The sequence below is a fragment of the Schistocerca nitens genome, chromosome 1, assembly GCF_023898315.1.
Source record: "Schistocerca nitens isolate TAMUIC-IGC-003100 chromosome 1, iqSchNite1.1, whole genome shotgun sequence".
Classification (NCBI taxonomy): domain Eukaryota; kingdom Metazoa; phylum Arthropoda; class Insecta; order Orthoptera; family Acrididae; genus Schistocerca; species Schistocerca nitens.
Genome location: NC_064614.1, coordinates 870,085,656 through 870,113,025, shown reverse-complemented (window position 1 = coordinate 870,113,025; position 27,370 = coordinate 870,085,656). Strand labels below are relative to the sequence as shown.

Genomic DNA, 27,370 nt, shown 5'->3' with positions numbered 1-27,370 from the left:
CTTCTCCCTAACGCGAGTTCGATACCTTACCTCTGCATCATGTGGTTGATTACACTGAAAATACAGTTTCTGAAAAGCCACTAATGAAGAAATGATATGAAACTAAAAGGATGCCTAAGCTGATCTTGAATCTAAGAGGGTAAGAATATGGTCTTCCAAAAGCTTCTTGGCGAACACAAGCGAACGTTCTGTACCGATAAGATCTTCCTTACGCACCAAATATTTATCACCGTGACTGCCGTTATTCCAGAGAGCAAAACTACAGCCACCTTCGTTCATTGAAACGTTGGTGTAGGCGACACTTGCGTTTCTTCGGTTGGAGAGATATTCACTCGAAAAAACACAACCATTTAAGTATTGATAGTAAAAGACTTAGTCCCATACGGCGACACGTCATTCTGATCTGATATCTTAATCGTGGTGGTCTTTGAACAAGTTAATTCTTTTGATAAAAGGGTTAAGGTTCTATCTTCTCTATATTCTTTAAGAAGAGAGAAAGCAGGCTTTTGTTAAGACGATATCACTATGTAGAGTGCAGGCCAATCACAGCTGTCTTACAGTATCTAATGTTGTATGAAACAGTAACATTTCAATATAACTTTCGCTTCCAGTGTTTCGACTAAGCATTGAATAGACTTTATTTCCCTCCAGACAAGCACCAAGTGTTTTATAACGATACGTGTCTTCTCGGCTTTTACCCGCAGCTTTCCCAAGACAAATACATACGCAATCAATACTTGACCTTGTCAGGTAATGGTATAACCAGAATCCTGTATCGACATCAACTCTACAACTAATACTCGCTATGCAGAGATATATATTGATCTGTATTTCACAGTTCTCGGCAGCATCTGTGAAATTTAGACTTTCATCGATATTTACGATCACCTTGAAATCTCTGATATTTCACTTCCGTCCTTCGTAGAGCCCAACAATCAATTTTGCCTCGAGAGAGATCCTGTGTATTGAAAGGAGCTGAACGGAAGAGTTTTCTTCTCGGTGGAACTGCTTGATTTGTCTTCTGCAGGACAACAGATAGAATCGTGCGAGTTGAATATTTAGATAGGTCATCGGGGTACTGCAAAACATACTTTGTAACAGAGTGTAGTATACGTCGTAAGTAACTGTATTGGAGAATATGTGTGGCACACTAACCTCTTCGGTAGTCCTTTGCTTGTCGTCCACGGCCCATTACTACAAGTAATCTAGTGGAAGTAGGTGAATATGTTTTCTCACGTCGTAATTGTATTTTCGGATAAATGAGGGTGTGCTTTTGCTTGTCTCTTTCAGGTAGCGTCTCAAAAAGAAGCACTGTTGTTGATATGAGATAGCATGTTTGTGCTATCAAACGCACGTTGCTGTCCTACATTTTAACGATTTGTCACTTTTCTCTAGTTTCACATATTACGTGCGCCGATGAAGGTCACGGGTAATAGTGGCTCTAATACGACATGGTCTGCGATCCGGAAGAATTGTTGGAAAATGTTCTCTTAAACAGTTAGCATAAGAAGGAATGATAAATCTAAATAAGTTGAATGTGGTACATTTAACTATGAACGAATGTTTATCCTCCGATGTAAGTATTTTTCATGTGAACTAATTCTTCTGTCGATTCTTGAAGAAGAAATTCTTAATTGTAAATTAAAACTAATAATTTGTTGATGTTCTACGGTATTACCGTAGAGCATCCCAAATGAATGCTGTTTATTTATATAAAAAAAGTATTTGTTTGCACTTGCGAAGGACTTTATTTTTACAGCAAAAGATCAATAAAAATAAAACCCTCCAGCATAAGTCATGTGGTACACCAGGCGCTCAACTGACCAGTGCTGTTGGGAGAAGTATTTGTGAGACACAACCACTCTCCATTCGTAAAAAAGCAAAGTATTTCCATACATAGTCCTTTACAAGAATCTTACTGTGATATTCCATTTCGCGAAAATCAGCTTCGAAGTGACAGAATGTGCAGCACATTCTCTAGGGGTTTCCATCATAGAGGCTATAATGTCTGACGACTGCTAGACATTCTATACACCTGTTAATCTTATGTGGCTATTGTTAAATACGCCGAACTGTGTTAGAAAGGCGTGTACCATCTTATTACGTGGTTAAGCTCCGAAGTGCTTCTGTCTTCAGAGCCTCTCATTGCGTAAACACATTACAAAGGAGACAAAGTATTAGCAACACAAGTAGAAATTTAAGCATACCGCCTATTTTGATAGCTTTTGTAAAGTGTCCATTTTCCTCTCAAAAGAGTAACGTATTTTAGATGATGACTTGCAAATTTCTTTGTCAACTAGTCATTCACTACACTGTTCTGCAATTGCAGAGCTGGAGCAGGATAGGCAATGGCTCTTTTCGCTTCACTTTCTGATTTGGTGGAGGTTCATTTGGTTTGAAGGCTCACAAGTTGGATGAGTAAAATAAATTTGCCTATATAAAATTACTGTACTCTGGGCAAGCCCTCTTCCGCAGGCAGCTAGGATGGGCTTGTCATTCCCCCTGCCCATTCCGTAGGAGGGTTGCGGGATAGGCATCCCTTTCTCGAAGGAAACATGAAATTTCACACAGAAGTCCTTTTAGCCAAGTAAAGATCTCTAGGCAGGTGAAGCTTCTCTGAAGTCGTGTGACTATTCATTACGGTGCTCCAACTTCTCGTTGGATCATTCTATATTTTTCGGCAGAGCCCGTGCTTTTGCATTATGCCCACGTGCAGAGTTTTTCATTGGTCAATTTCAGAACCGTATCAAGGAGTGGGAGCAGTCTCCTGGCTGTAGCTGTCGCCTCTGAGCGATCTGCTGAAACATAATGAGACAGAAAGGAGTAGGAGATTGTTTAAGGCTGTTACGCATTTTTCATGTGTCAGAACTCGGAATCTCCGTGTTCACTAACCCAAAGTTCCAGATCTGGCAGTAAAACAGCCGAATTTAAGACGGCTCTTGAAGAAGCCACTTCTTGTCAGGTTGTTGTAAGCTGTCTGTTTTAAGTTCAGTGGTGACACTATGTCTCAGGCTTTTACAAAGTACATTTCTGCTCAGGCTCTTGTAGAGTACAAACACTTCAGACTAGGAAAGGAGAGATAATGGATGAAACGAACGTTTCTGCCGTTGGAAAGATGTTTGTGCTTAAGCACTAAGAACAAAATGAAGGCTGAAATCATATCTTGCAGCCGCTACTCGCGACAGCCTCGATTTCTTCCGCGCTGCCCATTTGGTAAGATGCCACATGGTCGGAGCCGCCGAAGCAATATAGGAACGAATCTCATTCGCTCTATTCAGGTGCTGAGTTCGCGACTTTAAAGTCACGCATCCAGCATGTTGCTTTCAGTGCACAGTTTTAGCAGTTTGATAGTGTTTACTCTTATCTTTCCGTAACTCTCTACAACTCATTAAGAACTCACACAGTCATTGGCCATGCCCGGGAAGTACTAACTTTTTATCCCCTCTATACACCTGAGTTGTGTTCCCTTGTTCGATTATTAATGTTTTTTTTTTAAGATGTTAGTGGGTAACTTTGACGTTCACAGTCAATATATCTGTTTGTTATAGTTTCCATTTGTTACCATTTACAGTTACAAGAATCCTCCTCCAATTAATATACCTACGAAAATGGTGTGGTACTCACATTTTTCGTGCTTAATTGGCCTACCCCTATTAATATTCGTTTAAATAAGACGTTTCCCGTAGGATGACAGTATCCTTGTTTAAAATTAATTTGCATGTTCATTTGCGGGTGTTACCTCAGCTTGTTGGGTACCAGAATATGGTTTTATGGGGTCTAGGGGTATGCTCCGACCACAACCTGCACCTCGCACTGTGATCCAAGCTACAAAGCAAACCGTAGTTTTTACAGTGACCACTGGCAAACTCTGAAACAAAACTTACCTGCTTCACAGTAAAGATATTACCAGTGAACTTTTAACTACGAAAGTAGAGGGAAAGAAAGGTATATTTACTCATTTTGACTGGTGTGTAAAAGGAGAAATGATGAAGCCAACGAAGCAATTAGGAGACATGCTGCTGGGTTGGTTACCGCTAGGTTCGATGAACATGCGAGCACTACGGAAATTTACCATGCATTCAAAAACGATGGTTCAAACGGCTCTGAGCACTATGGGACTTAGCATCTGAGGTCATCAGTCCCCTAGAACTTAGAAATACTTAAACCTAACTAACCTAAGGACATCACACACATCCATGTCCGAGGCAGGATTCGAACCTGCGACCGACCGGCCACACCGGCCGGCTCCATGCATTCAAATAGGAATTTCTGCAGAGAAGAAGACATCCTTTTCGCGAAACTATTGAGACAGTTTAGAGAAGCGACATTTCTGGAAAACTGCAGAACGGTATTGTTAACCAGCTACGTACGTCTTAAATGACAGTGCCGTGAATAGAAGATGAGAGGATTTTGCGGCAGTAATTTTTGCCGGCCATTGTGACCGAGCGGTTCTAGGCGCTTCTGTCCGGAACCGCGCGCCTGCTACGGTCGCAGGTTCGAATCCTGCCACTTTGAAAGGTATTTTTCCTCGCTCGATTCGCTAGTAGAACAGGAATGTTCATGACTAGCAATGGTAAAAGGTACCTTCCGCCATGTTTGTAGAGTATGTATGCAGATGTAGGTGTAGCCTACACTAACTTCTGTCACATAGAGTGGATTATAACATGATGTCGTCCCATCTGCGGCATGCAGTAATGTAATTGGGCTGTCAGCGTCAGAAAAGTAGTTAAGATATTTTACAGAGTAGCTACAAAAAATAAATAAATTCTAGTTATATTTTCGTCCCATAATCTGTCTACTAAATTGTCCTTTTTCAGTATAGGAGGGGCGTTCAAAAAGAAATGCAACACATAGTTTTCTGAAAGCAGGTTGATTCTATTTGGAATTCCGACAGACAATATTATTCCCCACTCTTTCAGCTAAAAAACCCTACTTTTCAACATCGTCTCCGTTCAGTGCGACAGCCTCACACCATCTTCCTGAGAGGACCTGTATGCTCACATGGTGTCACTGAACTGGTCGACGTCGGAGCAAACGTCTTGCTGCATCCATAACGTCCTCATTATCCACGTACTGCATCCCGTGGAGTGAATCCCTCATTCAGCCAAATCGGAAGGTGCGAGATCCGTGCTGAAGGGTTGATGAGGAACAACCCTCCAATGATTTTATGAGCTCTTCTCGGGCGCATAAACTTGTTTGGGGGCTAACTTTGTCATGGAGGTGTTTTACTGTGATTCGTCGATCACCTCCAATGAGTGTGTTCGCACGTTCCAATACTGCACGAGTCACAGCTGTATGCAACCGGCCGGCACGCGGGAGACCGGACAGTTCTTAGTGACCTTGTTGCGATGATGACAGACGCCTGGAACAACGACTCACTGTGCTTTTGTTCACTGCCAGGTCTCTGCAGACATTCTACAAGCGCCTTTGTATATCAGCGATGTTCTGGTTTTTCCGCCCAAAGAAACGTAATGACAGCTCTCTGTTTGGAACACATCCTCGTTACAGACGCCATTTTGAAGGCTTCGTACAGCGCCGCCACCTGTCCGAACTTCACGAAAATATTCCACGATGCCTGACAACAAATTCTGAAGTTTTTCAGCCGAATCAGGCTGAGAAAAAAGATAAGTTGCAATGCTTATTGAACGTCCCTCGTATATTCCTACTACTCATGAATATCGTATATGGCATTTTTCCGTGTGACGTATATGTTTGTTTTTGACTGTAAAGGGGAAGGCAAAGAGCAGCGATCTACGTGCAGTAGAAAAAAGATATTAAATTTAATATTTTATGTTTACAGTACATTCTTCTATGAGGTGTTTCATCCTTGTTGTATGAATTGCGACGCCATTATATAAAAGTGGAGGATCTGTTGCATCTTACATTCCCAGCGACCAAAAACCTGCGGCTCCACAGCACCTGATTTTCCCTAACCGCGCATGTGATATGCTGTGGAGCGTTTCATATACAGGATGAGGCAAATAAAAGTTTCACGGAGGAGTGGGTACAACTGAACTATTGTGGCAACTTTACCGGAGGAGAAGAAGACCGACAAGTACTTCCAAAACGATGGAGCAACTGCCCATACAGCCGGCCGAATCTTAGAGCACGTTTACACAGGCATCACGCCTGATAAAGTTGTTAACAGAGGTCACTCATGTCGCTGCCCTAGCTGGCCACCCAGGTCACCTGACCTCTCATCGTACGACTCCTTTGTGTGTGGAGGTCTCAAGTTTTCAAGAATTTCAGACTATGTAATTCCGGCAGTCCAGCTTCGATCCCCCTTCAGTAACTTGCTGGCCAGGAATAAAAGTACCCCGAGGTGAATGGTTTCCACTTTCAACATCTGTTATAGCCAGGTTATTAATGTATTTCCTTTCTTCTGCTGTGTTTCTTTTTACCCTGGAACTCTGTTGGGCCACTTTTATTTACCCCACCCTGTAGAAACGTGAGTGCGATATGCGTCAGACTGTCAGAATAACCAGTACAGCGGGGAACTAATCCATCGGTCTGGCCACACCAGACAAAAAATTCACGTGGAAGTATTCTGTGAAATGTGCACCTGGAAACGGAATTATCATTTCATACCTTAACCACTTGTGATCCACAAGCAACCAAAGACTGTTCATTAAGTTTGATCTAGTTTTTTATTTATTTATTTTTGTCATCAGTATTCTGACTGGGTTGATGCTGACGGCCACGAATTCTGTTATTGTGCCAACCTCTTCATCTCAGAGTAGCACTTGCAACCTACGTCCCCAATTATTCGCTGGAAGTATTCCAGTCTCTTTCTTCCTTTGCAGTTTTTGCCCTCTGCAGCTCCCTGTAGTACCATCCTCCCTGATGTCTTAACAGATGTCCTATCATCCTATCCCTGGTTATTGACAAAGTTTTCCATACATTCATTCCCTCGCAAGCTCTCCGAAGAAGCTCCTCAATTCATACTTTACACGCCCACCTAATTTTTAACATTCTTCTGCAGCACCTCATCTCCAACTCTTGAATTCTCTTCTGTTCTAGTTTTCCCACAGTCCATGTTTTACTACCATATAATGCTGTGCTACAAACGCATATTTTCAGAATTTTTTCTCAAATTAAGGCCTATGTTAAATATTAGTAAACTTATTTGGGCCAGGAGTGTCTTTCTTTGCCAGTTCTAGTCTGCTTTCTATGCCCTCCTTGCTCTGTCTATCATGGTTTATATTGCTACATACGTAGCACAATTCCGCAACTTCATCTCCTTCGTGATATCAAACCCCGCTATTAAGTTTCTAGCTGTTCTCATTTGTGCTACTTCTGATTCTGAGGTCTTTCTTCGATTTCCCCTCAACCCATATTCTGTATTCTTTAGACTCTTCATTCCATTCAACACTGATGATAGCAGTCCCATCAGTGAATCTTAGCATTCATACTCTTTCTCCCTGAATTTTAATTTTAATTCTACTCTCAAAAGTTTCTTTCATTTCCATCATTGCTTTCTCGGTATATAGATTGAACAGTAGGGACAGAAGACTACATTCCTGTCTTACACCCTTTTTAATCCGAGAACATCGTTCCTGGACTTCCACGCTTATTGATCCCTCTGGCTCCTGCCCAAATTGAATATTATCCATGTTTCGCTATAGCTTACAAATCCAATTCCTGTATATGTGTTTTGATTGGCCTTTAGTCTTGCTTCCATTATCAACAACACCGACAGAACTGCCTCTCTGCTGCCTCAAACTTCCCTTAGCCAAACTGATCGTCATTTAACACGTCTTAAATTTCTTTTCCTTTATCCTGCATATTATTCTTGTCAGAAAGTTGGATGCCTAATGTATTAAGGAGAATATGGTATAATTTTCGCATTTGTCAAGTACTGTAATCTTTGGTAATTGTGTGGATGATGTTTCTCCGACAGTCAGACGGTATATCGTCAGATTCATGCATTCTACACATCAAATTCAGTGGTCGCTTTGTTGACAATTCCCCCAATGAATTCTGATAGAATGTTATCTATTCCGTCTGAAGTATTTGATCTTAAGTCTTCCAAAGCTCTTTTAAATTCTAATATCGGATCCCCTATCTCTTCTATATCGACTCAAGTGTGTCCTTTTGTCTCGTCATCAGATAAGTTTATCTTCATAGAGACATTTGAAGTACTATTTCCATCTATTTGCTCTCTCCTCTGCACTTTACAGTGAAATATCCATTGAACTCGTAACCATTTTTGCTTTTAATTTCATCTAAGAGTATATGCTGTCTCAGTTCATATGGTAATCAGTTCTTTTTGCATTTCATTTTTGATGTTTCCATGTCGCCCGAGGTTACATGCTCTTCCGTTTCTTTTTCGTTACTAAGTGATTTATATTTCTATTTTCCTAAATTCCCTGAACATGTTTGTACTTCCTTTTTTCTTCAATCAACTGAAGTATTTCACTTATCACCCACGGTTTCTTCGCAGTTATTTTCTTTGGACCTGTTCGTGTCCTGAGAAAGGATAGAGTGAAAACAGGGGTTTAACGTCAGTCTACAATTTCTGAGCGGTGAGAAGCATAAGCAAAAAGACAGATTACCAGTGATGGCAGGTTGATGACTTGGATCAGCGGCAAAAACTGTCACAGGGCATCTACGATGACGCGGGTTTTAGGACGCGACTGGATGCTTACGGCAGGAGACTCAAGGAGTTGAGGGATATGATTAGCACTTTCATTTGGATCAGACTAACTACTACAATGAAGGCTAATGCTGAACATTAGAAAAAGCAAAAGGAATGCTGCACAACAGAAGCCTGTGTTTGAAGCCACGGGGGGGATGCTGACAGAAGTAATGGACACTATCTGGACGTTAAGTACTAACTTGAGAGCGGCACTCCAAATGAGAGAGACATGTCGGAGCTTACTGAGGCCGGCCACAGCGATACGTTGTCTGTGCCCCAGCGATCTGACTGGAGCCTCCCTCGGAATAGAAAAACATGGGCTTTTAATGAACCGAGGCAGCACACCGTTTCTCCCTTGCTTTAGTCGACCCACCGATTAACTGGAACTTACCAAGCTTTGTCCAATCTGGCGAGTCTTTCTGTACCTAAGGGTGCCTCTGGTCAGCCACACTTAGATTCCTCGCCTATTCCTACTCAGTATCAACAGCGTTCCACTGAAAGCTATGCGTCATTGGCAGTCCTATTATGGCTACCTACATTGCTTGGCCCAGCCCTCCACCCTTCTATGGGTGGAAACTGCTGTAGTAGCACTCTAACCTTTGTAAATCCCCCAACGTTGCAGTTCTCAGAGGCTTGCTGTTTCCGCTAACACGTGCCCTTTCGTGCCCACCTTATACAGTGACGCCTTACGAGAGCGTCCGGGGGGTGGAAGGAATTACCAGCTAATTCTCTGAGGTGAAACGTCTCCCCTGGAACAGCTGTGCGGAGCATCCGCAGTTTGCACGACTCTAGTATTACTGTTTATCTCTGGTAACGCTACCACTTTTGCCTGCTCTCTGCATTGTGTCTCTTTATTTCCTACCTTGGAGTGCTGCTGATGGCTCCAAATAGGCTTACGCGTAACAACGTACAAGTCATTATGTCGTCAATATACGACTCCATGTTTTTCTTTCCAACTGCAGTGATTGTCCTTTTCAGAGATTTCCAGTCCCTGACAACTGAACTGCCTACTGAGCTGTTCCTTATTGCAGTACTGTAGCCTCAGAGAACTTCAAGTGTGTCTCGTCATTCCATAGTACCGCCCTATCCCACTTCTTGGAGTACTGATTCTTCCCGACTAATATCTTAAACTTTATCCTACTCTTCATCACTACTAAACTGTGATCTCAATCTATATCTGCTTCTCAGTATGCCTTACAATCCAGTATCTAATTTCGGAATCTCTGCTTGACCACGATGTAATGAAACAGAAATTTTCCTGTAGCCTCCGACCTTTTCCACGATACCTCCTCCTCTTGTGATTCTCAAAGAGGGTATTCGCTATTACTAGCTGACATTTATTGCGGAACTCAATTATTCCTTCTCGTCTCCCATTACTAGCACGAAGCCCATTTCCTAATATCACTCTTTCTTTTACTCCCTCCCTTGTAACCACATTCCAGTCCGCCATGACTACTAAATTTTCATTTCCCTTTACGTATTGAATTATCCGTTCAAATTCCTCACATACTTCTCTAGCTCTTCATCTTCAGCTTGCGACGTCGGCATAACTGGACTATCGTTGTCAGGGTTGGTTTGCTGTCTATTCTGATGAGAACAACCACTGAACTCTTCCCCCTCTGCCCCACCTTTCCATACATAATCAATTATACTCCAGTTATACCATTTTCCGCTGTTGTTGACGATACGCTTTAGTCATCCAACTACAAATCCTTGTCTACTTTTCTTTCACTTCACTCCCTTTTCATACTTTCTGTCTTCCCTACCACGTTCAAACTTCTGCCATTCCACGCCTAGACATTGAAAACCTTATACTTCCCTTGGTAACTTGTTGCACTAAATATGATACAGTATGAATCGCAAGTTACAATCTGAAAAGTTCTCAAAATAAAACAAATACATTTATGCAACGTTCAGAAAAGACTTGAAGCGATATTTATTGAGTAGACATGACACACTCATTCCGTACCGCAAGTATTCGTCTGGTCGTAGCAGCAATGTTTGTTACCAATATTCTGTAAACGTATTCGCTTCATTTTACATTAACTGTTATTCATAGCGCATTTTCTGCCACTAAACGCAGGAAAATCAAACAGCAGATGTGTTATCTGTGAACGTCGGTTTAACTTACTTTATTTATCTAAAGCTAAATTTTGGAGAGGACTTTTCTAATGGGTGTACTCTATCAAACTACCGTGATGTCTGTAGCATAATCTAATAATTAAAAAAAATGGCTCTGAGCACTATGGGACTCAACTGCTGAGGTCATTAGTCCCCTAGAACTTAGAACTAGTTAAACCTAACTAACCTAAGGACATCACACACATCCATGCCCGAGGCAGGATTCGAACCTGCGACCGTAGCGGTCTCGCGGCTCCAGACTGCAGCGCCAGAACCGCGCGGCCACTTCGGCCGGCCTCTAGTAATTATTACACTGAAATATCAAGTACAGATGTAACGTGCTTCATCTCCTTTGAGGTCGATTACAAGTGGTAACGGAATAATATTGTTAGACTCAGCAACTGAAGACGGCAGACGTTGTAAATAATCACCCATTTTTTGATAAAGATCCAAATTTAAGACAACAACTCAATGATATGTTACCTCGCGCAACGTGACGGACATATTTGAATTACTTCCCAAAAGAATTCCAACGGCGACGCTTTCATACAGGACACACGTCACCGGCGAATATATATTCTGATACTGGCAGCTGCTGCTGGATATGTACGACTCGGGGAAGGAGAGCTCCAGTACGGTATACGCTTACAAATGAAACATTCCACCGGCATTTGAATTACATTTTATTCCCTTCCATATTTTTTCCTCCGCGTTCACATTTATAGTGGCCCGGTTCTACGGCCGCTGGTGCAGCCATCTGCGACACCTCCCTCCCTCCACCTACCCTCCCCGTACTCTCAATAATTGCGATCGCCGCGCGGTTGCGTCTGCAGATCGACCAGCACGAGCCCTTGTATTTGCATTGAATCGAGAGCGGACTCGAGGGCAGCGGTCGATACATCGATGCACCTGCCAGGTCCGGGCTCGCTCGCCTCGGCACGTGTTCCTCCCGTCGCAGGATTACTTCCGACGTCGCGATAAGACGTAACCGCCTTCTTGTTTCCGCTGCTATCTCCCTCGTCCTGTATCGCAGTCGTAAATATGTGTCCCGGCAGCGAATTCTGCCGGTATCTCTCTCTCTGTCTCTGTCCTGTCTCTCTCTCTCTCCCTTACTCTTCAACTGCGTATTAAAGACATACATATTTCCCCTGATAAAGCGGAGACTCCCTACCTGAGGCAGCAAGAATAATGTGCGCATCTACGGGGTACGGCAACAGCTGGAATAAATGGAAATTCTTGAGATATCACGACGTCTGCTTGCTACAGAGACTCAGCAACAGGCATGCGCTGTCCGAGTATTAATCCTGACGTGACGATGTTTTGCAAGATAGCTTGGCTCGCATTCCCGTGGAATGACGAGTGTTGATTGTGCGTCTGGTGCTCTAATGTGAGGAATAACTCACGTATTTAAACAAATTAAATTATCGAAATGTCCTTACCAAAAACCTTAAATTAGTGAAATCCGCCGGCCGCGGTGGTCTAGCGGTTCTAGGCGCTCCGTCCGGAACCGTGCGACTGCTACGGTCGCAGGTTCGAATCCTGCCTCGGGCATGGATGTGTGTGACGTCCTTAGGTTAGTTAGGTTTATGTAGTTCTAAGTTCTAGGGGACTGGTGACCAGAGATGTTAAGTCCCATAGTGCTCAAAGCCATTTGAACCATTTTAGTGAAATCCACATTTTCCTTGTTCTGCTGATTTTCTTACGAATAAATTGAAAGATACTGAAGTCATCGAAGGGGAGCAGTAAATCAGTCTCAGAAGAATCAAATAAGCTTTCAAGGAGATCATACGAAACATGGAGCAAAAATACCTGATAGTAACTAGTCCCTAGTTTCCATCGATTCTGGTTCACCTATTGGGCGATAATCAAAGCAATAAATTCATTTAATAAGGTACACTTAGATGAGCCTTACGTGGCTGTCTAAGCAAATGAGATGAAATTACGTTTCTATTGCAAAGCTCCAGTCTCTTTCTGGGAATAACTTACCTTCGCATGTACTCTGTGCATGTGCTCTACAATTAATGGTATCGTGCGTTGAGGAGGGTGTCTAGTGTAAGAACACCACTTCTCACCTTGACTGCAGCGTTACACAAACCAAGATCACGCTTTCCCATGACCTCAGAAGTTGACAGGAAAATTTTTCTGAAATAATTCTTTCCTTCATATTATTATAGGCATTCACCGAATTGATATGTTACCATCATACGGTAGGGTCGCTCTGGAGTTTAACACGTCCTAATCTTCTTTATCTTAAGGAGATGCTTACTAAATTGGTGCAAATCTGATGTGAAGGTATACATTACCCTTGAACACAGATTGTAGGAGGTCTATCTACTAACCAAGCGTTTTTGCACCCGGGTATCAGCTACATGTCTGCAAATATAGATCCAGAAGTGAAAATATACACCGAATACAATAATCTAAAGACCTAGCCACTTTTCGACTAACTTATTCTCATGTTGTGAAAATCTTAACAACTCTCGTAAGCGCAAGACCACACTGTAAAAGAGCCAGTTACATATCGCCTCAAGAGGTGTGGTACAAATTCCTTCGAAGTGAACATCCACTCTTCAGTATCTGCCATCAATACATATTCTACAAAACGGCACACGGCCTATCCCCAGAAACAATGTCACTAGGTTTGAAATACTTATTGTTTCATTTACTTCTGTTAGACCTTGCATTAGTATACTATCTAAGACCCTTCTATCTTGACACAACTATCGTGGTGGCACCAGATATGAACTACATTTCCTGTCTCGCTGGAACGCTTTTTCCTGAAGAACAGTCGCAAATATTTACATTCATACTGCAGATGGTATTCGTCAAAAATTATATCTCTGTGTGCCATTGTGCTCTAGAATTGTTTTCTACAGGAAAGTTAATAAATTCTTTGTACTAGTAGTTGTGCGATGGTTTCCTAGACACTGAATGACGAATCGGGCAGATTTCCCCTGTACAGTTCCCTCTAGCTATTCTCTGATGTCTTAACACATGCGCCGTCATCCTCAATTTCGTCTTGCCAGTGGTTTGTGTATGTTCCTTTCTTCGCGGTTTCTGCGGAGCGGAGAATCTCCTCACTCCTTATCTTACAGGTCCACCTGATTATGAACATTCTTCTGGTATGTAATGGAGGAAAAATCCGGTATCGTGTTCAGAGCTCGAACCTCAAACTATTCCCTGAAGAAATTTGCTATTGCCGGTGACTGTGGAGATATCATCACTTTGTCGTCCATTCTATAATACACATCGTTGGACGTAAAAGACGTTGTCGGTAAGGTGTGATAGAACATTATAACGGAACTATTTGTCCAATAAAAGTACACTGCGAAAAAATTCGGTCATTTGCTTTGTTAAATGATTTATCTGAACGTATGAAATAAAATCAATTAGACAAACATTTTACGTACCTCATTTGATGTGCTTAACTTCGATCATGAGTTAAAGTTGTGTAAAATGGTATATATATATATATATATATATATATATATATATATATATATATATACTCCTGGAAATGGAAAAAAGAACACATTGACACCGGTGTGTCAGACCCACCATACTTGCTCCGGACACTGCGAGAGGGCTGTACAAGCAATGATCACACGCACGGCACAGCGGACACACCAGGAACCGCGGTGTTGGCCGTCGAATGGCGCTAGCTGCGCAGCATTTGTGCACCGCCGCCGTCAGTGTCAGCCAGTTTGCCGTGGCATACGGAGCTCCATCGCAGTCTTTAACACTGGTAGCATGCCGCGACAGCGTGGACGTGAACCGTATGTGCAGTTGACGGACTTTGAGCGAGGGCGTATAGTGGGCATGCGGGAGGCCGGGTGGACGTACCGCCGAATTGCTCAACACGTGGGGCGTGAGGTCTCCACAGTACATCGATGTTGTCACCAGTGGTCGGCGGAAGGTGCACGTGCCCGTCGACCTGGGACCGGACCGCAGCGACGCACGGATGCACGCCAAGACCGTAGGATCCTACGCAGTGCCGTAGGGGACCGCACCGCCACTTCCCAGCAAATTAGGGACACTGTTGCTCCTGGGGTATAGGCGAGGACCATTCGCAACCGTCTCCATGAAGCTGGGCTACAGTCCCGCACACCGTTAGGCCGTCTTCCGCTCCCGCCCCAACATCGTGCAGCCCGCCTCCAGTGGTGTCGCGACAGACGTGAATGGAGGGACGAATGGAGACGTGTCGTCTTCAGCGATGAGAGTCGCTTCTGCCTTGGTGCCAATGATGGTCGTATGCGTGTTTGGCGCCGTGCAGGTGAGCGCCACAATCAGGACTGCATACGACCGAGGCACACAGGGCCAACACCCGGCATCATGGTGTGGGGAGCGATCTCCTACACTGGCCGTACACCACTGGTGATCGTCGAGGGGACACTGAATAGTGCACGGTACATCCAAACCGTCATCGAACCCATCGTTCTACCATTCCTAGACCGGCAAGGGAACTTGCTGTTCCAACAGGACAATGCACGTCCGCATGTATCCCGTGCCACCCAACGTGCTCTAGAAGGTGTAAGTCAACTACCCTGGCCAGCAAGATCTCCGGATCTGTCCCCCATTGAGCATGTTTGGGACTGGATGAAGCGTCGTCTCACGCGGTCTGCACGTCCAGCACGAACGCTGGTCCAACTGAGGCGCCAGGTGGAAATGGCATGGCAAGCCGTTCCACAGGACTACATCCAGCATCTCTACGATCGTCTCCATGGGAGAATAGCAGCCTGCATTGCTGCGAAAGGTGGATATACACTGTACTAGTGCCGACATTGTGCATGCTCTGTTGCCTGTGTCTATGTGCCTGTGGTTCTGTCAGTGTGATCATGTGATGTATCTGACCCCAGGAATGTGTCAATAAAGTTTCCCCTTCCTGGGACAATGAATTCACGGTGTTCTTATTTCAATTTCCAGGAGTGTATATATAATCTATTTACCTTCTTAATGATGGTCACTTACATTTGACCAACTTCTTTGGTCTTCTTTCCAAATTTTCTAGTTCTGTTCAGAAAACGTGATTTTATTGACACCTTATTTGCTTTCCAACATTCTCCTGGCTGCTAAATATCCTAAATTTAATAACTGATTCGGATGAAACCTTTTAACAGTTACATATTACACCAATGAAAGTTTTACGCGCAAAATAGCTAGGTGTGAAACGATAACCTTTTTGAAACTTCATTTCTCTTCCAAACGTTTGCTTTCTAGAAATGTCCTAAATGTAGCACTTAATCCGAAGAAAGCCGTTTTAAAAAACAAATATCTCACTATGTATTACTTTTTTACGGGAATTAGCTGCATCTTGAAAAGCTAAACTTTTTGCCATGTTTGCCTCTTAGTGCCTTTTGTTCTCGAAACATAGTGCTTGATTCGATGGAGGCCTTTTCGACAATTAAGTATCACACCTACATAATTTTTCATGTGAAGAGTACCTCGAAGAGAAGAACTTTTTGACACTCTATCTAGTTAGCAACTTTCAGCTGTTCGTGAACTACTTTAGTTTCCATTGAAATCACTAAGTTATTCTCAATTGCTCTGATTATTTTCAGGTAATTAAATAAATTTTTCCAATGCTACACGCCACAATCGTCATTTTGATAGTCCATTTGTACATTTCCCACTCTTCGTTTGCCTACGAGAATTCGGGCAAAAATTTTTCATCAAACCGCTAACTAATTTTTATTGATTACCCTGATAACTTTCAAGTAAATAAATCATGTTTTGCAAAACTAAGTTCAGGCTGGTCAATTTAACACACCATTCGTCTAGTTTACAATGTTCTTTTGTCTATGAAAATTCAAACAAATGTCCATTGTGAAAGTTATAGGAAGATTTGTTCATGCTACGCTCAAACATTTGACGAAAGAGATCTGGCATGTGTTCTACAGTAGCTTTGTATAAATATAACCTTAACGTTGTCTTGGCTGTCATAATCTTCTTGAGTAGTTAAATAAACGCCTGCAAATTAACAAAGTGGTGCTGGCAACGTCATTTCGTCTCAATCAGAAACCCTGCCAGATGTTATTAGATTACCTTTTAGCACCTACAGCGAACAGATCTGCCTTCGGGAAACCATAAGGTTTCAGTGGGTGGGTATTAATGTCTTCACGTCTTCATCAGGTATACTAGTATCTTGTAAGGGCTTCCCTGGTTTTCTAAGGACTTTTGGATCGCCACTGAGCTTCCTGTATGTATTACGCTCCAATAAATGTGACATTTTCTGACGATAGTTGTCAGTCGTAATAATAAACGTAGCATTTTCTTTATCGGTCGGAAATACAATCAGACTCTCGTTACCAACTAATAAGTGTCACACCCGTCGGTCTTGCTGTCTGACACTGTATTTCGGTAGCTTAGCCTTCGCTGGGATTCGTGTAGTAGTCAGCTTGACGTTCTCCGCTGCGTCGTGCGTGAGATGAGTAATGAATGCACGGTGCTGTTCTGTCAACAATAAAATCAGTATTCATCGCGAGAGTGTATATAATGAAGGACCTTTGTTCAGTGCAGAACCAGTGACTTTGCATAGATTTTGGCTGGAAAGATTAAGCTACCAAATTTCCTTTACTGCTTAGCCGTCATCTTTTACATACTCGTAGGAACGCGTTACCCTTACGCATTTCCAGTTAGTTGACAAGCTATAAGATAGGAATTACATACGTACAGCTAAATTAATGACGTCGACTGACCAACTGTTCGCGTATGACAGTGCGATCTCATCGTGTCTCCGACATGATTTTTCCTAATATATGCGGAGGGCAAGATAAAAGTGGCCCGGAAAAGTATTTACAACGAGACTGAAGCGAGATCAAGCCTTGCTGATGAACATCATAATTTTTATTCGCTACACAACCCCTTTCTCACCTTTATGGCACTGCGTTTTTCTTTGCCTACAAATGTTTTCTACGAATTGTGCTCAGCATAGGGAATGGAAATGAGCGTTTGGCGTCATTGGCTGGGAGGCCCCTTGCGGGGCAGGTCCGGCCACCTTGGTGCAGGTCTCATTACATTCGACGCCACATTGGGTGACCTGTGCTCCGGATACGGATGAAATGATGATGAAGACAACACCCAGTCCCTGAAAGGAGAAAATCTCCGACCTAGCCGGGAATCGAACCCGGTTCCGTAGGACGGCAATCCGTCACTCTGACCACTCAGCTATCGGGGCGGACAGCATAGAGAATGAACAGTTGCTATTTTCTCTTGAGCACCATTTTCTGTTTCATTCACTAAATACATCAGTTGCTCTCACTTGTTCAAACGTATTGACAGCGAAGCCTTGGAACAGAGCACTCTGGAGAGGCGCGTATGTAGGCACATGACAGTAGGACACTGATGCATCAATTTACTATTTTCTGTGACTGGCTGTCCTCCTTTACTGAACAAGCGCCATTTTCGAGTCAGATTTGTAAATATTTTCCGAGCCAGCATCATTTTTCTAATGCTGTGCGATGGAACTTGACGACCGAATTGACCCAGTACGCTAGGACTGGAACACCGATGTGGAAAACTTGAGGCCGGAAGTACTTTTTACATGATGTGCCACTGCCAAATAACTTAGCGCAATAAAACGTGGAACATACACAGAAACAACTACTACAGTACAGTATGATACAGAATGTAAATGATAGAAACACCTAATGAGACGAATGGAAATGACAGTTTTATTCAAAGATAACAATGTCACTCAAGTTACCGCGATTGATAATGGTCTCCTGCCCATAACGAACCGCGGGATATGGTTCTTAAGACACTGCTGCTCATCCAAAATCGCAACAAAGTAATCATCTAACTCAGGTGAAATTTTCTGCACGCGTTTGTGGAGACGAGAGATGCACACTGTTAGAATTTCAGCGCAGACGTAGAGCACGGGCGCCAATAGTGCCAAGTCCGAGCGCTATGTAAAGGGCAAGAGACGGCCGTTTGGGCAAACTTAGGTTATTTTGCGTAATCAGCTTTAGTATGCCTCGTAGAAGCGAGCGAGCGTCTTTCGAGAATGCCTCGGGGTTCGACCGAACAAGAAATACTTTAGTTGCTAGATTGCCTTTGTAGTTGGTTTAATTTAAGGATTATGATTTTTCTAACACTTCGTGTTTCCCTTTATTGGTTGATTTTCGTTCTTATTATTTTATATTTTATGTATTTATAATTTTGGCCGTTTTAGTTAAGATGCCAATATTTTTAGTTCATTTATGACTATAGTGATTTCCCATTATGACTCAGAGAAATTGGTGGTCGTGTCGGTCGGAACCAAGCAACAGTGATGCGCGTCTGTAATCGCTGGATGCAGGAGAGAACGACGGACCGCTACACGTGGGGACAGGCATACCGTGTGCGTGTCAGTGACGGATCGCTCTGCAACATTACGAACCAAATCGCAACAAATTCAGTCTTTTCCGCACGAAGCAGTGTCCTCGCGGGCCACTCGAAGTCGTTTGCAGCAGAGTAGACATTCCGCAAGGTGTCTATTAGTGCGATGAACGGCAGACAGAGACTACCGAATAGCGCGACATTGCTTTTAACGATAAATCTCGCTTCTGCCTGCACCACCGCGATGTTCGAATTAGAGTCTGGAGATACCGTGGTGAGAGACTCTTGACGTCTTGCCTTATGCATCGCCGTACACGTGCTGCATCCATTACTATGGTTTGGTTTGGTATTGGATTCCACTCTCGCATATCCCTAGTAAGCACTGCCGGGACCCTAACCTGTCAGCGTTACATCCCGAAGTGTTGGAGCCTGTCGTCCTCCCATAACTTCGGAACTTGCCGACGGACACACTGCAACACGATAATGCTCTACCATATAGGGAGCGCAGTGTTCAAAACTTCTTCGTTGCCCGTCGAACTGCACATGTGCCTTGGAACCCCTATTCTCGTGATCTCTCACCTGTCGGAAACGTCTGCTCGATGATACGGAATGACTGGCCCGGGATTCACCACCCACTGCTACACCAGATCTCCTTTGGCAGTACGTGGAAGCAGCATGGCTGTTATACCCCAACAACAAATCCAGAGCCTCTTTCATTCATTGTCGGGGCGTGTAGCAGTGGTTAGTGGTTACAGCCAGCAATGGCGGAAACACTAATTAGTAATTTCATCATCTTCCGCATTCCACATGAGGCTGTACTTACAATCATGTGATCTTTGCATGACGTGTTACCTCCCAAATCAATTTGGTTGTGACATCTCCAGTTGTTTTTGGTGTTGCATTTTCTAAGGTCGGCAGTGTAGCATGTGTGACGAAATAAGCAGCGTGCTCCCATACTGGCCATTGGGTTGGTGAAGAGTACTTGTAGCAGGGAGTTCCATGGCTCCACAAGCGCGATTGAAAACGGCTGCCGGCCGTTGTGGCCGAGCGGTTCTAGGCGCTTCAGTCCGGAACCACGCTGCTGCTGCAGTCGCAGTTTCGAATCCTGCCTCGGGCATGGATATGTGGGATGTCCTAAGGTTAGTTATGTTTAAGTAGTTCTTAGTCTAGGGGACTAATGACCTCAGATGTTAAGTCCCATAGTGCTCAGAGCCATTTGAACAATTTTTTGAGAGCGGTTGCGTCGTATACGGTGCATGTAGGAGTGCTCAAGTAAGTCTCCGCAACGCTTCCCAGACGTACCTGATGGCATTTAAAGTACGGCCGAATATCTTCTTGTTCCAAGACCTCCTGTACATGTGCAGTTCCATGCGGATGGATGAAAAGTAAGTTCGGGCCGAATGCATGCCTGGAAAGACGCACATAGGGGAGGAGTACAGTGTCATAATAGCTTGGTTGGGTGAGTGTACCGTGCTCAGTGGTTTGGAAGCCAGTATTTGCACGTAACGCTACGCTTCCCTCCCTATAACAAGTGGGCCATCAAAACGGTCGTATACAACAATTTTTCTGGGTGCATTAATCTTTCTTATATCTCTCTTATATCCATCATGAATCGCTGTTCCATAATTGTAATTCTTGTCTTTGAATTAAAGTGTCTTTTGTGTTTTTCTCAGTACATATTTCTCTGTTGTTTTCAGTTCTGTGCTGTAGCCGTTCTTCCCTTGTATGGCCCGAGTTGAGTCGCATTTTCTAACTTCGCAGTTTTACGTACCAGTGTACATTCACTGTGTCCCATTGGCGGCAGTACAAAGATCTGTTTCATCTTAATGTTTCGGATTCTGCGTGATGAATCTCATTAAGATTCTCCAAGCATCTCAGTGTGCCGAGTGGGACTAGCCGAGCAGTCTGGGGCGCTGCAGTCGTGGATTGTGCGGCTGATCCCGGTGGAGGTTCGAGTGCTCCTTCGGGCATGGGTGTGTGTGTTTGTCCTTAGGATAATTCAGGTTAAGTAGTATGTAAGCTTAGGGACTTATGATCTTAGCAGTTAGGTGCCATAAGATTTCACACACATCATCATCATCTCAGTGTACACACATTTTTCACCCATGAAATATTATTTCATTCTTGTTCGTTACCTAAGACGTGGCTACCTTGCAAGCATTGTTTCCGGTCAGTAATTACAGATACAGAAAGAGTCAGGATTCCCCCTTATGGCTGCTGTAGCCGGAAGATGTTATTGAAATCGGCCTCCATTAGAGTAGGAGGCAGGCGGGACAGTTAGGCGGGCAGCCAGGCGGCACTCACGGGAGCAGTAGCGCGGCTCGTCCGACTTGTCGCCGCAGTCGTCTGCGCCGTCGCAGAACCTGTCGAGCGCGACGCAGGGGCCGCCGCCGCCGCCGCCGCCGCCTCCACACGGGAACTCGGACAGTCGGCAGCGCGGGGGTGGCGGGGGCGGAGTCGGCGAGACGGCCGCCAGGCCCGCAGACACCAGCGCCAGCGTCATCAGCCAGCGGCCTCCTGCTGCCACGCCGCAGTCCCCGCCGGCACTCATGTCTGCGGCCGCGACCTCAGCGCTGCGGCAAACCAGAACCGTCACAAGGTACTGGTCCAATACTGCTAGAAGCAGAGGTCGAACTACAAGACAGGTGCGATTGTAAACAGTTTTCCAACATGCAGTACCCTGTAAAAACTAGGTCAGAGTCGGATTTCATTTCCACGAGAGGTGTTCCATATCGATTTACACTTTATTTTTTTCCGTCATTCACGGTCCGCCCGTTGAATCATCGTTACAGTGGCACGTGTGTAGTACCTAAGGCCGACATAAAGATGGCAGGAGAATCACTAGGAGTGTAATCCCTAAAAACTAAACCAAACACCGTCCGAAGAAGCCATGAAGCTCCAGCGGTACCGACCGGCCGATATGTCATCTTCAGCTCAGAGGCGTGACTGGATGCGTATATGGAGAGGCACGTGGTCAGCACGCCGCTTTCCCGGCCGTATGTCACTTTACAAGACCGGAGCAGCTACTTCTCATTCAAGTACCTCCTAACTTTAAAAGAGGTGCCTGGCCCATTACAAGGGATTGGGAATGGCAGGGCCTGCCCTTCCACCACATAACGTGGATTTTGCTCACAATTGCCCTATTAGTGTAACTTTCCCATGTCTAGAACGGAGGACTGGGGTCGAATTTAATATAGAAGTGCCGGCACATCAGAAAGGATCAGGGCCTGGCTCAAGGATCGTCTATCTCACTGCATAAAAAATACCCACCACGATCAAACAAAAACTACTCATTCGGTTTACAATCAATTTTATCATCTTAAGAGGAGCATTTTCAGTAGGGAGCCTTATAATGCTAGCATTTCCTTGACATCTCTATAAATGGGGTTAACACTTTTCATTGAAAGTCGAATTAAAAGCACCACAATTTATTATAAATTGAAATTACACTTGCACAAAAGTAGTTATTGAGTATACATACCTAGTTACCTATGGACGTTAATGCAAGACTGAGGGGCGTACGGCAATATGGCCTAAATTCAGCAGTCACTCACGATACTAGCGTTCGAAATGGACAAGGAATGGTGGGTGCTCACCATTTAGAAAAGAATTTACTCAAAAATTTAGTGAAAGGTAAGAGACGGGATCAAATAGCTAATACGTAAATACACTGAAAAGGTAAACTATGAACTACTTGGCGATACACATTATTAAAGCGGCCTCCCGTCCGTAAACTAATAAAATTCGTAAAACTCATTGTACAACACCTTGATTTACGTATATGAATAACAAGAAACGCGGGCCATGCTACTTCTGGGTCAATTTACGTATCGTGTGCAGAACTATTCGCCACGTGTTCACACGTAGGCGCCAAAGAAGGGAAAACCTAACACGCAAAGGCCGTTATGAACTAATCACTAGTATCAAGGAGTATTGGAGAAGGAAAGACATTTGGTGCAGGCGAAGTAGCTATGAAGGTGGTTGAATTATACCGAACGTGGTGACTGAGAATCGCACGTATGTTTTGCATACTGCAACCGACCAGGCTCTGACGCCAAGTCCACAAACGAAACAGCAAAATGAGAACGTAATAAAAGCAATGAGGCGCAAATCCTCCAAAAAATAAAGGTCACCTAACACTTTAATATGTATTCGTGACTCAATCCGCTTTGAACCTAGCAAGAGCACGCATGCTTACCAGCTTGCAACCGTCTTCGTCTGGATCTCGCCACCGACTCCTCACGACTTCTAACCGCCCACCGGCCGTTGCTCCAGCGGAGCCGCGCCTTGTGGGGGTGGAAATTGGCGCATTTTTCGCCGACCAATCCGGGGTGGGGGTACGGATCTGTCGCCAAACTAGCTGCCGTTCAAGCAGACATTCCTGACTTGGCGGAATGACTCGTGATTGTATAGATTTCAGTCAGGGAGTCGTCGGAGAGGCATCTTTACAGAGCTTAATGTGCAGGAGAAACGAACTCATATGAAATTGATGTAGTAGCACTACGAGCAACAAGACACCGTGGAATATGAAGACACTAAGTAACTTCCTGGCAGATTAAAACTGTGTGCCCGACGGAGACTCGAACTCGGGACCTTTGCCTTTCGCGGGCAAGTGCTCTACCAACTTAGCTACCGAAGCACGACTCACGCCCGGTACTCACAGCTTTACTTCTGCCAGTACCTCGTCTCCTACCTTCCAAACTTTACAGAAGCTCTCCGAGTTCGAGTCTCGGTCGGGCACACAGTTTTAATCTGCCAGGAAGTTTCATATCAGTGCACACTCCGCTGCAAAGTGAAAATCTCATTCTGGAAACATCCCCCAGGCTGTGGCTAAGCCATGTCTCCGCAATATCCTTTCTTTCAGGAGTGCTAGTTCTGCATGTTTCGCAGGAGAGCTTCTGTAAAGTTTGGAAGGTAGGAGACGAGGTACTGGCAGAAGAAAAGCTGTGAGTACCGGGCGTGAGTCGTGCTTCGGTAGCTCAGTTGGTAGAGCACTTGCCCGCGAAAGGCAAAGGTCCCGAGTTCGAGTCTCGGTCGAGCACACGGTTTTAATCTGCCAGGAAGTTTCATATCAGAGCACACTCCGCTGCAGAGTGAAAATCTCATTCTGAAGACACTAAGTAGATATACAAATTTCATACTATAGTAGACCGGGAAACAGAAATTTCCAAAATCAAATAGGTTTCATGGTCAGTAAAAGAATAGCAGTAAAAGTAATTTGTTTTCAACCTATTGGTGAAAAAGGAACTGCGCTTAGACGAAGAGGTAGCATGACTAATGTAACAATGGTTACGTTAATGCCTCAATTGTGGTATCGGAGTATAAAAAGAGGATTCTATTAAATACTTGGAGATAACTGGTAAGACACCTGGTCACGATATAAAAGTATGGATCTTTCTAAATAATATATTGAGGTTCATTTAAATCAAGAAGATGGAAGTACATAAATGGAGGAACAATGAATATATCAGAACGTAGACCTGTCAGTTGCACCACCGACAGGGAAAGAGGCTTTGACTCTAACAAAATACTAAGCAACAACCAAGTTCCAGGGACTTATGGAATAGCAGTTAAACTATTTAAAAAGGGAAGAGACGCAGCTATGAAATAAATTCGCAAAATTTTGAATTACATTTAGAACGGAGAAAGAGTTGAAAGAAGCGAGTATGATACAGTCCACCAAAAGGGCAACAAACCAGAGCGCAGAAATTATGGGGGTATTCCATTAACTAGCACAGCCTACAACGACACGTTAAAGGTTCTCCAGAGACATTAGAAACATACCGAAAAGAGGTAATAGATAAGATATTACAAGATTTATGAAGAATCGACCGATCACCGATCAGATATTTGTACTGAAAGAAACCGTATCAAAATACAGGAAATACAACAACGTAATCCTAATATTGTTCGTTGATTCTATGAAAACCCACTGTGCTATAGAAAAGGAAAGTTGTGGGAGATAGTGAAAAAGGTTCTATTAGCAAAGCTACACTGTGACGCCCAATAAAGATAGTGAAAACGGAAGGAATATTCTATGGCTTTTGACGTAGAAACACGAGTCAGGCAACGACATGGCATAAAAGCATTCTTGTTCAACGTAATAATATAGGAAGCACTGGATGCAGCAAGCAATGCAGGAGAGGAAATTAGGCCAGAAATAAAAATTAATACACTTGCCTTTTGCAGATGATGCACCATTAATCGCTGAAAATGTGGATGACCTGAAAATACTGGCAAGGACGCTATTTAAAAAGCAATGGATATTGGACTACAGGTCAATGGCAACAAAACATAATTGAGGAAGATAGGAAGAAATTAAAAGACAAATAGGCTGGTTAACCTGAAGACTGATAAACACATGTCTGAGGTAGTAGATGAATTTGGATATCTAAGAGTTGTAGTAAACAACAGATGTGACGAGAAACAAAAAACACACATCAAAACAGGTTTTGCATCGCCTCGGTTCCCAGAACTGCACGGCCATCGGCCAGTTTAATGCCAGAAAGACATCTTGTGCAAACAGGCTGAAAGCAACAATGTGGGTTGGGTTCGAATAACGCGTCAAGCTTGTTGGGTTGGTAAGACACATACGGATGCGCCACTAGCCCAAAGCGTGTATTATTCAGGAAACCATTAAAAATAGAAAATACGTACACATGAAATTCTTTCTTCGTATGAACGATCCTTTCTTATCCTTGAATACTGATCATTCCTCATGGGACACCTCATCTATCCGCTAGATTTCTGCAAGAACATCTTGCTCGTTATACGCGTACCTTCTTCTGACCTCCCTGTTCTTTCTTCTTCGCCATTCTCCACTCTCACAAGCTGATCTAAACATCTTGCACAGAATCTTACTAACTAAAACTTTCTCTCGATATTCTTATCTGTTCTCCATATTTCCGCCCCACACAGTAACACTGATTACAGTTTAGTATATCCATATTTTGGTTCCTCTTGAAAGATGTTGATTTGATGGCAATTTGTTCAGTGAACACGACGCTCTGGATGCCAATTTCATACTCGCTTCTACACACATCAAAAAAAGTTTTGCATCACCTCGGTTCAGAAAGTTTCGGAACCTGTACAGAAAACTGGAATAGAGAACAATATATACATCATTTCATCCCTTTTTATTCCTCGTGAAAACCACACATTGCATGTTGTACCACCATACAGCGAGACCTTCAGAGGTGGTTGTCCTGATTGCTGTACACACCGGCAACTGCATGTCTTCTTCCATTGACGCATGCCTGTATTCGTCGTGGAATACTATCCACAAGTTCATCAAGGCACTGTTGATCAGATTGTCCCACTACTCAACAGCGATTCGGCGTAGATCCTTCGGAGTGGTTGTTGGGTCAGGTCGTCCATAAACAGCCATTTTCACTCTATCCTAGGCATGTTCGATGGGTTTCATGTCTGGAGAATATGCTGTGCTCTCTAGTCAAGCGACGTAGTTATCCTGAAGGAAGTCATTCACAAGATGAACACGATGGGGGAACAATATTCTACCGATATGGTTGCACTCTCGGTCGTAGGATAGCATTCACGTATCGCCTTCCACGACCACCAGTGGCGTACGTCGGCCCCACGTAATGCCACCCCAAAACAGCAGGCTACCTCCACCGCGCTGTGCTCGCTGGAAAGTGTGTGTAAGTCGTTCAGCCTGACCGGGTTGCCTATCGTCTCCGACGATTGTTTGGTTGAAGGCATATGCGACACTCATCAGTGAAGAGAACATGATGCGAATCCTGAGCGGTCCATTCGGCATGTTGTTGTACCCATCTGTACCGCGCTTCATGGTGTCGTGGTTGCAAAGATGGATCTTGCCATGGACGTCGGGAGTGAAGTTGCGCATCATGCAGCCTATTGCGCACAGTTTGAGTCGTAACACGACGTCCTGTGCCTGCATAAAACGCTTTGTTCAACATCGTGGCGTTGCTGTCAGGGTTCGTCCGAGACATAAACCGTAGGTAGCGGTCATCCCCTTCAGAAGTAGCCCTTCAGCGGCCGGAGCGAGGCATGTCAATGACAGTTCCTTTGTCTCTGTACCTCCTCCATGTCCGAACAACATCGCTTTGTTTCACTCCGAGACGCCTGGACACTTCATTTTGAAAGCCTTTCCTGGATAAAAAATTAAAAAAAAATTGCGGACGCCATCGAACCGCGGTATTGACCGTCTGAACTACAGACCTCACGGGCCGTGTACCTCCTTCCTGGTGGAATCACTGGAACTCATCAGCTGTCGGACCCTCTCCGTCTAATAGGTGCTACTCATGCGTGGTTGTT

The 27,370-nt window shown here is 44.0% G+C and overlaps 1 protein-coding gene across 1 annotated transcript in view; it reads right to left on the bottom strand.

Moving 5' to 3' along the window:
* Positions 1-21,626, bottom strand: part of LOC126210138 (uncharacterized) — a 72,915-nt gene extending 51,289 nt beyond the window's left edge. Inside the window, exons 1-2 of the mRNA XM_049939324.1 lie at positions 21,543-21,626; positions 21,380-21,449 (exon numbers count right to left, since the gene is read on the bottom strand). Coding sequence (XP_049795281.1) covers positions 21,380-21,449; positions 21,543-21,626 — 154 coding nt within the window. The remainder of the gene's footprint in view (positions 1-21,379; positions 21,450-21,542) is intronic.
* Positions 21,627-27,370: the final 5,744 nt, after the last annotated feature.